We start from the raw sequence: 12,370 nt of genomic DNA on the forward strand, positions 1-12,370 counted from the left end.
TCTCTCTCTCTCTCTCTCTCTCTCACTCTCTCTCTTCCCCAGGTGATCCGAAATTAGCGCAATTAAACGCCAACTCAAGAGACCAGCCGCGAAAAACGCGGCTCGAAAGTAATTTGCCAAGCGTATCGATCGATATTGTGATCAGCGCGGTTGAGTCGATTTGCTTCGTTTACATCGGTAGGAATTCGCCATTCGAGTGGTAAAACGAGAATAAAAAGATGCAGTTAAAAAAACAAAATTACTACGGAAAAATTGATCGCGGAATTGAGCTCGTCCACAGTCAATCATAATTCGGTGGAATCCTCGCACACACGAGACAATATCCTAGTGATACATTTAGAGGAACGTGCTCGTGTGATTTTCGTCGCTGTCGCGTCTCATCGCAAAATAAATTGTATTGTCGAGATAAAGCGACTCGAGCCGGTATAAATCCCTAGAATCCGGAAACGGCGTGCTTCTCTGTGCCAAGGGGGAAAGGAAGATACGTCGCGTCTCGTCGCGCTCCCGCCCGCCCAGCGATTTTTCCTACGACTCGCCCTCTTCCGCTCAATGGAACGCGCCCATCGTGGAAAATCGTGTCGGTGAAAAGGTGTGAATCTCCGGCCCTCGAAGAAGCGCGACAATGCCCAATAGTGCCGGACGCACAATGAACCCTAAATCCACAATGTAGTCACTGTATCCGCACAGAGGGCAGGCAGGCAAGGGTGGAGAAGGGCTCTGCCTCTCTCCGTCCTGCTCTTCTCTCTCTTTTTCACTCTCCACCTATCCGTCTGTATTTCTCGCTCTATCCACCCGTCTACCTTTCTTCGCGATTCCACCTCGAAGAGTCGAGGATGGCCCCGGACGTGCTCTCGACGGCGCATTTTCAGGCGCGCAATATTTATACGACAGTCGTGTATCGCTTTAAAGCATCAACCGCATGTAACCCTAAACCCTCCACACCGCGAAAAATTTGCCCTGCGCGTCTCGCACGCAACCACCGTCTCGCCTGATCGTGTCAAAATACTTCCCAATGAAAATCCGCCTCTCCCCCACGTCTTCTTCATTCCTCGCAACGTCTTGGGATGGTATGTGCTACTTTTTCAGAGGATCTCGCCTGCACAAAACGTTGACGCTTGGGATGAAAAGCCAAGCTACCAAATCCTTCTCATCGCGACGTGAATCTCAAGTTGTGATTTAGAAAAGTTGTTAGACGTTGTACAAACGACACAATCGCAGACAATTCCTGTGCTCATTAGATGACAATTGAACAACGTCAAAGTGTATACACGTGAGTAGAAATGTTTTTTTCTGTCGATGAATCGAGAACGATTCTTTCCTTTTGTTACGAAGGAATTTATACTTGCGTAATTTATACGCGATCCGAGAAGGCGCGGTTCATATACCGTTGGCAAGGGTTCACAATTCCTACGCTTGCACCGCAGAGACGTGCGAATAAACACGGCGCGTTCCGCCGTGTGCGTGGCACCGATACACGCGTATACGAATCGTTGTCTCTATTGTGCGACAGTCGTGGCATAGGACATGGCGTCCTGCTATTCGAGCTGCCTTTTGTCGACCAGCTGAGCCAAAATGGCCTCCGGGCAATGACGTCACGATTTCACGTGTACCACGCAATGCGTACGCGGATCCTGCCTGCAGAGAGCCAGCCAATAGTTTCATCGGAAGCGTCGTGGGAGCGCGGCAAGGAGAGCGAAAGAGAAAGAGAGAGAGAGAGAGAGACCCATATAGCTCCTTAATTAAATCTCTGATTTTGTCGAACACGAAGCACGCATTTTGCGCGAACTTCCCGGAGACCCTGATATGTTCCTGACTAATCAATTCACCGCGGAAATATGCGATTGAACCCGCACATTCCGTCCTACTTCATTAATCCTTCAATCAGTGCAAAAAGGCAGACACTCATTTCTATCATAATTTCACGAACTAACGTCTGTTGAAGTTGATGAAATCAAAGAGAGTGGAATTATATCAAGTAAAAAGGTCGAGGTCGCGACATTTCACAGAGCGGAAGACCACTCCCATGGTCGGTGAGGAGAAAGCGCCTAAAGCAAATTTTCGCAAGGTGGAATTGTAACCGCGTCGCAATAGGACACGTATCTCGCCGTCCTCGAGGCCACGTTCCGCACGACGATGATTCGATTTGTCCTTCCCATCCTTCCGTCTCGACACAGATTCGCACGGAGAGGATCTCGCGAGATGCAGTCGGCGACGCGACGGCGCTCGGGATACACGACTTCTTCGCATCGCGTCGCATGGGTGCGTTACTTTCTTTTTAATCCTCTCCTTTTCCTTTTTTAATCGCGTCTCGTTTCCTGTATTTACCTTGCAAAAACTCGGACGAAGTACCCCGCCGACATTCAACGGCGGCGGCCGCGGATCCGCACAGCACCCGTAGATGCTCCGGGTGACTGTTACTAATTAAGGGTAGTTCCAGTACGCGTGTTAATTCTTAATTAATATCTTTGTCGCCTCCTCCGACGCGGCCGCCCTCGTGGCGTACACTCGCTCTTCTCTCGCTCTTCTACGCCGCAACCTTCTTCGTCTCTCCCTGCGCGCCCACACACCCATCCTTCCCTCCCTGTACTTATTTCCGTCTCTAGTACGGCACCCTCGCGTCGTGACGTCCTCCCCCTCGCCGAGTGAGCTCGCCAGATGAAAAGAAGCGGCTGCGAGCGAGAGCACGCGCACGTATCTCGTCATCGCCGTTACAATCAGCCACAGGTGACCAAGAAGAAAGCTGGTCAGGACAACAACGGGGATGACACTCGCAGCGGGGGAACTTTCGGATTCGAAAGATTTCACCTTCATAGCGACACCTTTTTCACGAGTTTAATGTACCGCTCGATCGAGACACGCCTCGCGACGCGTTTCAGGGAAGAGATGTGTTGAGACGAGCTATATTAACCCTTCGTCGTTACGATCGATTCGTTTCTCGAAATAAAATGTATACGAGAAGAAAAATAAGATAATAATATGATCGATAATGATCTTAAACTATTAACCCTACATTGCCAATGTCAGCCATTTTGACCTACGCTTCAAATATAGCAGTGACGGACTAATTAATTAGACAATTATCCTTATAGCGTAGTTTTCTTATCATATCCAGTTTTCAAACGGGAGTCATCACTTCGGAAAACAGGATCATTTATCTCAGGTGGACGATGATCGACCAAAGTCGATCAAGGTCATCATGATGACTTCGACATGTGGCCTCGGCTAGACCTTCTTCAGGGAAAAGTGCCGATCGAAAACGTCGGTGAGGCTCCCGGCGAGCACGAGCTAGCGCTAGTAATCAGGCGCGAGCTCTTTCACGGCTGAACGCACTTAATTTTTCATGGAAGAAAAATACGAATCGCCCTCTCTCTCCCGTACCTCGTTCGTCTCCGGTGCCGCCGCCACCGCCGCCACCACCGCCGCCGCCGCCACCACCACCATCATCACCCCCGTCGCCAGCCTCCCCTTGCCGACTCCCGACTTCGATTTTCGCCGTCCCTTGCTGGCTCTGCCAACCGCTGTCCCGCGCTTCCGCCTCCTTTTTGTCCCGCTATCCCTGTCCCGGGCTTCTACTCGCCCGGTCGGTCGCCGAGACGCACACAATTTCAAAATCGTTTATAGAAACCGGGGCTTTATTCTCTCCTTCTCGTCGCTGTCGCCGTCACCGACGTCGACGTCGTCTCTGCCGCCTCCTCTCTCTCGCGCGAGTCACCGTCGTAATTCCCTGCTCGTCTCGGTCTCTCCTCCGGCCCTCCGCCTTCGCGTCGCTGTCTCGTGCGTTTCTTTTCACGGAGGAAATTTCTGACGGACGATGAAATCGATACGAGAGGAAACGAGATGATTGGATTGGTGAAGAAGGAGCGCACTCTCCTCTAAACGTTCCATAGCGCGCAGCCCCTCTCGACGAGACAATCGTTGGCCCGTTTGAAAACGGGGGGTTGCTCGTGACAGCGTGTTTCGGACGCGGTGAACGCTAATGACACGTCGAGTCGCACGTATTGCTTGTGTAATAACGCGATTTCTTTTTCTCCGAACACGTCGTAAATAATGAAATTGTACAGTATAGGAAATTGAAATCCCAAAAGAGGGAAAGAGAGAGAGAGAGAAAAGTACTATCCTTTCTGCTTTCGTGATGTAGTAACAATAACAATACACAAAGAGAACAAATATCTAAAAAATTAAAAATATTTACTTACTGGCACATCAGTATAGAATAAGATAATTTGTAATAAGGAAGATAAATTAGTCTTCAATCAAGATGAATATAGTCAAATTAACACAATCATTTTCTCATATATAAGCAAGAATATCGATATTGTTGGATATATGAAAAAATAATTGTATTAATTTCACTATATTCGTCTTGATTGAAGATTAATTTATCTTTGTTCAACGCTATATAATCTCATTTTAACATTAATCTTATTTTTAAAATGTCAACAATAAAGATATTCTCTAAACAAGAATATTCTTTTATTCTTTTATTCTATGTACTAATAATAATGTATCTACATCAATGTATTTACATCAATCTAGATACTGTTATTTTAATAGAATAAATAATATATTTAATGAAAAGTTACAGCTTTAAGAAAATATATATTTTCTCATTAAAAAAAAATATTTCCTCAGTAAAAATATGTATATGAATGTAAAAGTACATATGTTATTAGTACGAATAAATATATTCTTTACTTTTTAGATATTTCTTCTCCCAGTATTAAAAAATTGCACTTGGTGGATTGTAAATTTAGCAAATGGCATATGATATTTTGTGAGGAATGACCTGCAAGCTGAAGATTTTGTGGACACGCGCATGGTGATCGGGAAAATGGACCATATCGAGATGCATTACACGTCCCGGTAACTTCGCTCTTTGTAACGCGGTAAACGCTGAAGTTGTACGTGTACGCGAAACAACGCTCGACGAGACGATCGCATGACCACGTTCGTATACAATAATGCGCGCGTGTGACATATTTCAGTGTTATCCGATTTGAATGAAGCAGAAATTTAATGAGGAGTTATAGTAGTGGTTATTATCGATCGCCGCGATAACGCTACGAATAATTAGAGACCCATTCTTGTTGATTTCGTCATAATTGGAAATACGCGCTGCCATTTGACGCGGAGTTATTCGAACCGGCGGTGCAAGTATACAAACGAAACATATACGTGTTTCTCTCTCTCTCGCACGTCTCGCACGTATGTGCGACCTATACAATCTAGCTTTCAGTTAATAAAAGTCAACGTCTAAACAAGATGTTACCTCGACGGGAACCCCGCATCGAGCCGACGATTAACGGCGTGCCTCGCACAAATTTTGGGGACAATTGCAATTTCGTCCGTGGACAATTTCGAAAACTAATATTTACCAGATCCTCGCGCGTCTTCCGCGGGGGCGTCTTCTTTTGCGGACGCGAGGTGTCTTCCGTCAGAATTAGAGAAGTCGCCCGCGGCAACGGCAGACGCCCGGTAACGAGGGGCTTTCCGTCGGAATTGGTTGTTTTAACAACTGCGCAGCACTTTGAGATTCGTGAACGAGAAAGGAGGTGGCGTGGGAGGAGGAGGAGATGGTAGCACGTCAGGAAGACAGAGAGAAAGAGAAGAAGAAGAGCTGAAGGCGGAAGGGCGAGGGTGGGAGGGTGCGGAGGCGGAAAATAGCGCGAAGGATCTGCCAAATAGGGGATGAGCGAGAAAATACGCGATGTTCGCGAGAGGACGCGCGCTTCTGAGGTACGAGCTGCGAGCGTAATAGTCCAATTTGCCAGCAAAGGAAAATACCGGAGGATCCTGGGAGTGAAAGGAGACTCGCGTTGCCGCCCCCGGGGATAGTGGCAACTGCGTTACTCGGAAAAGGCTGCTGGAAAATTGGAGACGCGCGGAAACACGAGGAAAGAACCGTAGAGGGAACCGAACCGCCGACCGACGCTTTTTCCGCGAGAAGCGCCCGCGGCTTTCCTTGGGACTGCTGGGCGTGTACGGTCCGGTGAGGCTACGTCGATTATCCGAAATTATACCTTAAAACGTACTTTAATCAGTTGTGATTATATTCAATAGGGAAAGCGTTATCTTCAGAGCAGCATATGCCATTCAAGTCTCGCACGTGAGTATAGTTCTGGGGCGCTCTGTGGGTACGTGGGTGAAAATTTCCACTTAGATTCCGCGGTGTCTAATATCCGATACCGTCCCTCGCAATCGACATGTGGTTCGTACGGATATATTGCGTTTCACGTCAAAACATTTTAGGAAATTGGCGGTACTGGACCACGCCCCGCCACTTTGAAACGCTAATCGGTAACGAGAAACTTTCTTTACTTGAAATCCGAGTACGTCTCCACGCCCGCTGTCAAATCTTAAATCGCACCCTCGGCAGGGTGCCCTGTGCTTTCTGCGCAAGATCAACTATGGAACACGCAAGATAAATGTCCCAGTCATTGGACCTTATAATATAATTGAAACATTAATAAATGTATTTGTATTTAATATTTCTGGAAAAAGATAGTATTTGTTAAAAAAACATTTTTTTATACTAATTTGTAATGTTTTTTTTCAATAATCATTTAATTATTGAGTTTATATTATTCAGTAATTAAGAAATTATTAATTTTTCAGTTCAATTACTGATACTTCCAGCATTATCTGGTATCTCATTAAATTTGTATTATTATTATTATTATTATATACATATATATATAAAATTAGTATTTATTATTTTGTTTCCTATTATTTTTCGATTACTGACAAACCAAAGTTTGTTATAAATGTCAGTGTGGTTAATAGATTCACTAACAGCTTACTAACAAATAGATAAAACTTTTGTCGAAATCATGCTTTCGTATTGGTGCAGTTATCGGGACATTTACCTTACCTAAATCGAAAATGTCTATCTTATCGCGACATATTACGAGGAGCGCGAACCTGAAATTCAATAGCAGTGCTGAATTCACCTGTGCCTATTTCTATTTCGAAAAAATTACCCGCGTTCAGTCTAACGAAGTCGTACTTTTAAAATGTCAATTGAGAAAAAGAGGCGCAATCTAAAGATATAATTTATGTTGAGACATCAATTATATCGTTTTTTGCAGGAAGAGACTCTTAGTGACAAGATTACAAATAATTATAGTTTTGAGAGAGAAATTTTCGTTTTGGCAAGGAATATTTCTTTCTAATAAGTGTAGATGCCCACGCACACAGAAACGATGCAATAACTTCCGGCAGTATCGGCAAAAATATCAGTGATGTTAGAGGATTTTAACGCTAACAGTATGAGTACATACCCATACAGACACCCGAGAATCTCTAACGACAACTAATCGCTTAACTGTACAATGTGACAACGGATATACATAGCCCGCGAGTGCAGGAGCTCATCCCCATTACATGGGTAGCTCATCCTCGGTAATCATTTTCAACCTGTCGTCTCTTGTTTCAAGCGACATCGCTTTGCGGGCCAAACGGGCTGCGCTTAATGGCTCGGAAAAATCGAAATCATCGCGCGCATGAATACGTAAGCAGTTTTTTTTCCGTCTCCCGGTGTGCATATGACGTCATCATATGGCGCGGTAATGGTTATCGCGCATCTGTGGAGAAGGACTCTCTTTGTCGAGAAATTACGCAAGCGACGATTGCCGGTATCGTTCATTGTTGCTGCTTTAATAATGATTCTTCCCGGGACTCGCCTGTCTGTGTTTTCATATTAAAATGCGCGTATAAGACTCATATTTCTCTCGTGATCCGGAAAGAGCAATAGTTCGCAGAAGAAATTTTGATCCTTTCCTTTTGAAATCTTTTAACGGCGTTGCGCTTAAAAAAGCTGGAAAATTATTATCTCGCATAATCAACTGCTGAAAAAAATTGATTGACGCGAGTTCGCAGTTTGTGTGACATTGTAGACAGAATACGTGACTCGAGGATATTGCTTTTATTATGCGGCGATGGAACAAGCACCGAATCAATTTTTCACGGCTCCCGCATCCGAAAAGCGTCATAAATTCGACGCGACGGCGCGAACACGTTTACGATTTTGGTAGTCATTCGCCACCTCGAGGAGAGAGAGAGAGAGGAGGGAGGGAGAGAGGAAGAGAGAGGAAGACTGACGAAATTTCATGCACGCCATGCAAAATGTAGACTGAAGGAGAGCTTCGTTATTGCGTTATAAAAGCGTTATATCGTCGCGTCTTTTTACCACTACCTCGTCGAATTCCGAGCGAGTTACGATTTTCCGCGGAAAACGCGCGCTCCGTCTCGATAAAATATGTGGAATCATGAGAGTCCTCATCTTAAACTCACGCGCGTTTCATCGGGTTTCTTTAGTAATAATTCACTCGAACGTCGAGTGAGAATTCAGGAGAAATTGAGATTAGTGCCGTTCGTTATATTTACTCTTTTTTTATAGCTGCTCCATTTGCAAGGGAAGAAAGGATGATTTTCCTTTCTTCGCGACGTCTAACAGGGAAGCTGATTTTATAAGCGGGAAAAAGTTGCCAGCACATATTTGTACCAATACTGCGGTGTCGAGTTTCACGCGCTAATTACTCGCGTCTCGTTTCCCTACCAACTAATCAACTAAAGTTATCAGAATGAATACGTATGTGTACGTGAATATCCATATAATATATAATTTCGTAAATCATTAAATATTCCAAGGGTGTTCCTCCCTCCAGTTGAACCGAGATATTTAAGCGCTCATTTAGATATTATGCAACCAAACTTTGGAATGACCTGCCCATACATATTCGAAATGCAAGAATAATGGATGAATTCAAATTCAATTTTTATGATTTTCTACTTCATTGCGCGATCTGAGTAAATTTAACCGACGGTTAAGTTCTATTTGAATTGGACATCATTCAAGTTCTATTTGAATTGGACATCATTTAAGTTCTATTTGAATTGGACATCTTTGAATTGGATACCTCTTTTTCCGGCGAACCAGAGAATCTCTGACAGTCAATTCACGTCAAATCATGTAAACTAATTGTACTCATGTAGGAATTTTCGCAAAATATGTATACTTTTTGAGCGCTTGAGGGGATTCCAGAAGCGCCTAATAAATTACGTTTCTTCTTCTTCTTCCGTTCATTATAACGCGATATATTCTACAAATATTATATCTTTACGAAAAACTCACCGGGACTCGTGTTCGAGAATGATCCTTTCGACTGCGAAAATCCTGAAACAAAAAGGAACGATATTAATTTAATGTGCCGCGTTAGCCCGTTACCGGGCCACATTTACAAGCACGTAGTCGTTAATTAAAAAGAATTCGTAAGTTCGTCGCTAGTCGCGGAGTTGTACTCGCTAGTAGAGTCTCGCTAAGAACTACGTTGCTCGGTAAACGCGTGGTAAACAAGAATCCCCGCGTTAATTGGGTGCGCTAAAGCACTCTCCTTCGTTTTACATCGCGCAAGAGTTCCCGCGTTTGGTCTCTAAAGAGTTACGGGACGCGCTTTTCCCGTTCGCCCAGACAGTTTCGCTCGAATATTCTAATCAGTCTTGATTCGTTACATATTTCCCAAAGATCATCAAGAGACGTACACTATCTTCCCCTCCGTCTACCCTCGAAACGATCCCTCTGAGGAGAAAGGGAACAGCGCGAGGAAGCCCCGTCTCGACAGGGAAATAAACACCGGGGTGTATTAAGACGCTTCGGGATTTAGCCATTTTCTAATAAAGTCATCTCGGCGCGCGCGGATGCTGGGGTGGCGGAAAACAGGGGTTGAAAAAGATTTGCCCGCCTTCTAGGAAAGTCGGGGCTCGTCGCCCGAGTGGCCACGAAGGCAGGAGGGACAGAACTCGCGTTTCGAGGGAAGGTCGCGGCGCGACGATGACGATGGCGGAACTGCACCCTCAAATGACTTTAACGAGCCGGCGTCTTAAAACCGGGGGTTGCCGGGCTTGACCCAACGCGTTCGGGCGTTTGTTTGATAAATTAACTGCAGGCGAAGAGCGCGGCGCAGGGGAGTGTGACTCGACACAGCGGTCCGATCTCGAGAGGATCGGCGCGCGTTCCTTCGAGGGGAAAATCGCTTCGAGTAGGGACATTAGCGAGCGGGCCTAACGATATTTATGCGAAAACGACTGTCGAACGCTTGTTAAAGCGCCTCGTCGCGACGCGCCCACGCTGAATTGGCCATAGGAAGGAATTGGCCATAGTTATGTAAGAACGATCCAACACATGGAGTACGTTGCGAAGAAACTGAACATAGAAATTTTGATATACGATTTAAAAATGTAGACAGAACTGAGATTCTTCGCAATCGTTCAAGAAGTCGGACGATTTCCTTCCCTTCTGAAGCGAATTCATTGACAAGCTTAACCTTTCCAAATGGATAAATAAGACTAGTTAGTAGAAAATTTAAAAAAATGTTTAATCAATTTTGGGTTTTTTTTGTTTTATATAGAAACCTATGGAAACTACCTATTGGTGACAAAAAATTCGACTCATAATTTTGTGAGTTAGATTACTGCGTAATTATGGCCAATTATCCGATAAAAGATTAACAAATGAATATTTCCGACCAAACACCAATGAATTTTCACAAACGAGAAACATTCGAAATATCAGATTCTTAATTTTCTGATCGATATCTGACGAAATGTCATTATGTGATCGGAAGTGTCCGATTGAATTTAGTCGGATATCTTAATTGCACATAAAAATTGATAAAAATTTAATCGGAAATATCCGTTTGATAAGTTTTTTTGGTTAATTTCTCTCAGTAGAGAAACGTAACTTCGGTTTTTTTGTATGCGCGCACACATTTCAACAATACGATCGGAGCAATCGAAACGAATAATCGTTCCTTCAATTTCATCGTTGGCGGCCGATCCCAACAATCTTCGTGCCGATGTTAACGTGACAATCACAACATCCCGACGTTTTTCGTTCTACTAGAGAGGGGTCATCGTTGTCACACGCGCGCTATGCGGAAACTACCTCGAGTAGAGGACGTCTCGTCGGAAATCGAGCTCGCATTCAGCGCGATATCGTGCGCGTATCGCGTGCACCGTTGGAACTGTTCACTTCGGAATCCGAACAGCGTGCGACGACCGCCCCGATCCGGCATTCTTTGGCATTTTCCCCATTCGCGTTTTTCCTTTCACGACCGTCGAACGTGGTGAAACTTAAACCTCAATCGCGCGCGCCTGGCTGGAAGGTTTCAGATTTTTTGAAAACCCCCGATTATAATGCGCTCTCTCTCGTGCTTTTTCGCTTTCTCTCTCTCTCTCTCTCTCTCTCTCTCTCTCATACCGGTCGACGTTGAGGAAGGAAGGTGGGAAGGAGGGTAAGACGGTGATGAGAGGGGAAACGGGCGGGCGAGCCCCGCATTGAGAAAAATCCGCTTCCTAGGCTCGTGTTACCCGGCGTATTTTGACAAGATCTTATTGTCGTCGCGCGGCTAAGCCCTATTGACCCTATTATGGCCCTATTAGTATTATACTAGGATTTGCGGTTACTCCTTCAAAGGCGTCCTCCACGGGTCTCTCTTACACGACCGAAGGCGTGCAGGCGGACAGACGGACGGACGAGTGGATGGACGGCTGTGGGACACGCCAGTCCATTCAACACGCTGCTCGAGCGTGTCTTCTCGATAGTCAGTTCTCGACATACGATTTCCATCGAAAGGACCTCGAGTCGGCCTCGAGGTCGTAAACGAGTTTCCCCGGGGTCTCGAGGAAGAGGTTAATACGTTACAACGAGCTCCCGTAATCACTTATACGAGTGTACTTCGACGTATACGTCGCTCGGCAGTATAATCAATGAAGAAAACACGTGAATGACGAGTGAAATTGTTATGCGTTTGCTGTCAAGAGAACGTTTCTCTCATGAGATATTTTTATTGGACGTTCGAGAATTTTTGAAACAAAAAGGTTGAAAATTGAAGAATGTTGCCAAAGGGTGTTGGAAGTCGGCAAATAGAGAGGGGAAAATTTAAGGAAAGGCATAAGGACTCGCTATATAAAAACATAATGACAAAGTAAGAATATGAAGAAAAAGTATAAGCAAGAAGTGCAAATGACAAAGAATCGATATATGAGCAATTTGAGCGCTATAAAGTACAAGTGGGAGAAGCGGAAAGGACACTTGATCGGCGAATCTAAAAAGAACGGAAAGTGTGCAGGAAAAAGTGTATACGTGTCAGGAGACAAAACCGGGAGGCCAATGCAAGAAAGAAAACTGTATAATAATCGACAAGGAAAAGAGAGCATCAACAGCGAACGAATAAGGGCAAGAGCATGATGTACGATAAAGGGATCGGGTATGATAGAACGAAAGATAGAGAGAAAGAGAGAGCAAGATATATATATATATATATATATATATATATATATATATATATATATATATATATATATATATATA

At 44.7% G+C, this 12,370-nt stretch overlaps 1 protein-coding gene across 4 annotated transcripts in view; it reads right to left on the bottom strand.

Moving 5' to 3' along the window:
- Positions 1-12,370, bottom strand: part of LOC116850540 (visual system homeobox 2-like) — a 72,781-nt gene that overhangs the window by 46,545 nt on the left and 13,866 nt on the right. For all 4 annotated transcript variants that reach the window (XM_032828945.1, XM_032828943.1, XM_032828944.1 and 1 more), the window contains exon 2: positions 9,134-9,175. In XM_032828945.1, the coding sequence (XP_032684836.1) occupies positions 9,134-9,175 (42 nt within the window). The remainder of the gene's footprint in view (positions 1-9,133; positions 9,176-12,370) is intronic.

This window comes from Odontomachus brunneus, unplaced genomic scaffold (genome assembly GCF_010583005.1).
Source record: "Odontomachus brunneus isolate Ranch 3 - 2012 unplaced genomic scaffold, Obru_v1 Obru_scaffold_148, whole genome shotgun sequence".
Lineage (NCBI taxonomy): Eukaryota > Metazoa > Arthropoda > Insecta > Hymenoptera > Formicidae > Odontomachus > Odontomachus brunneus.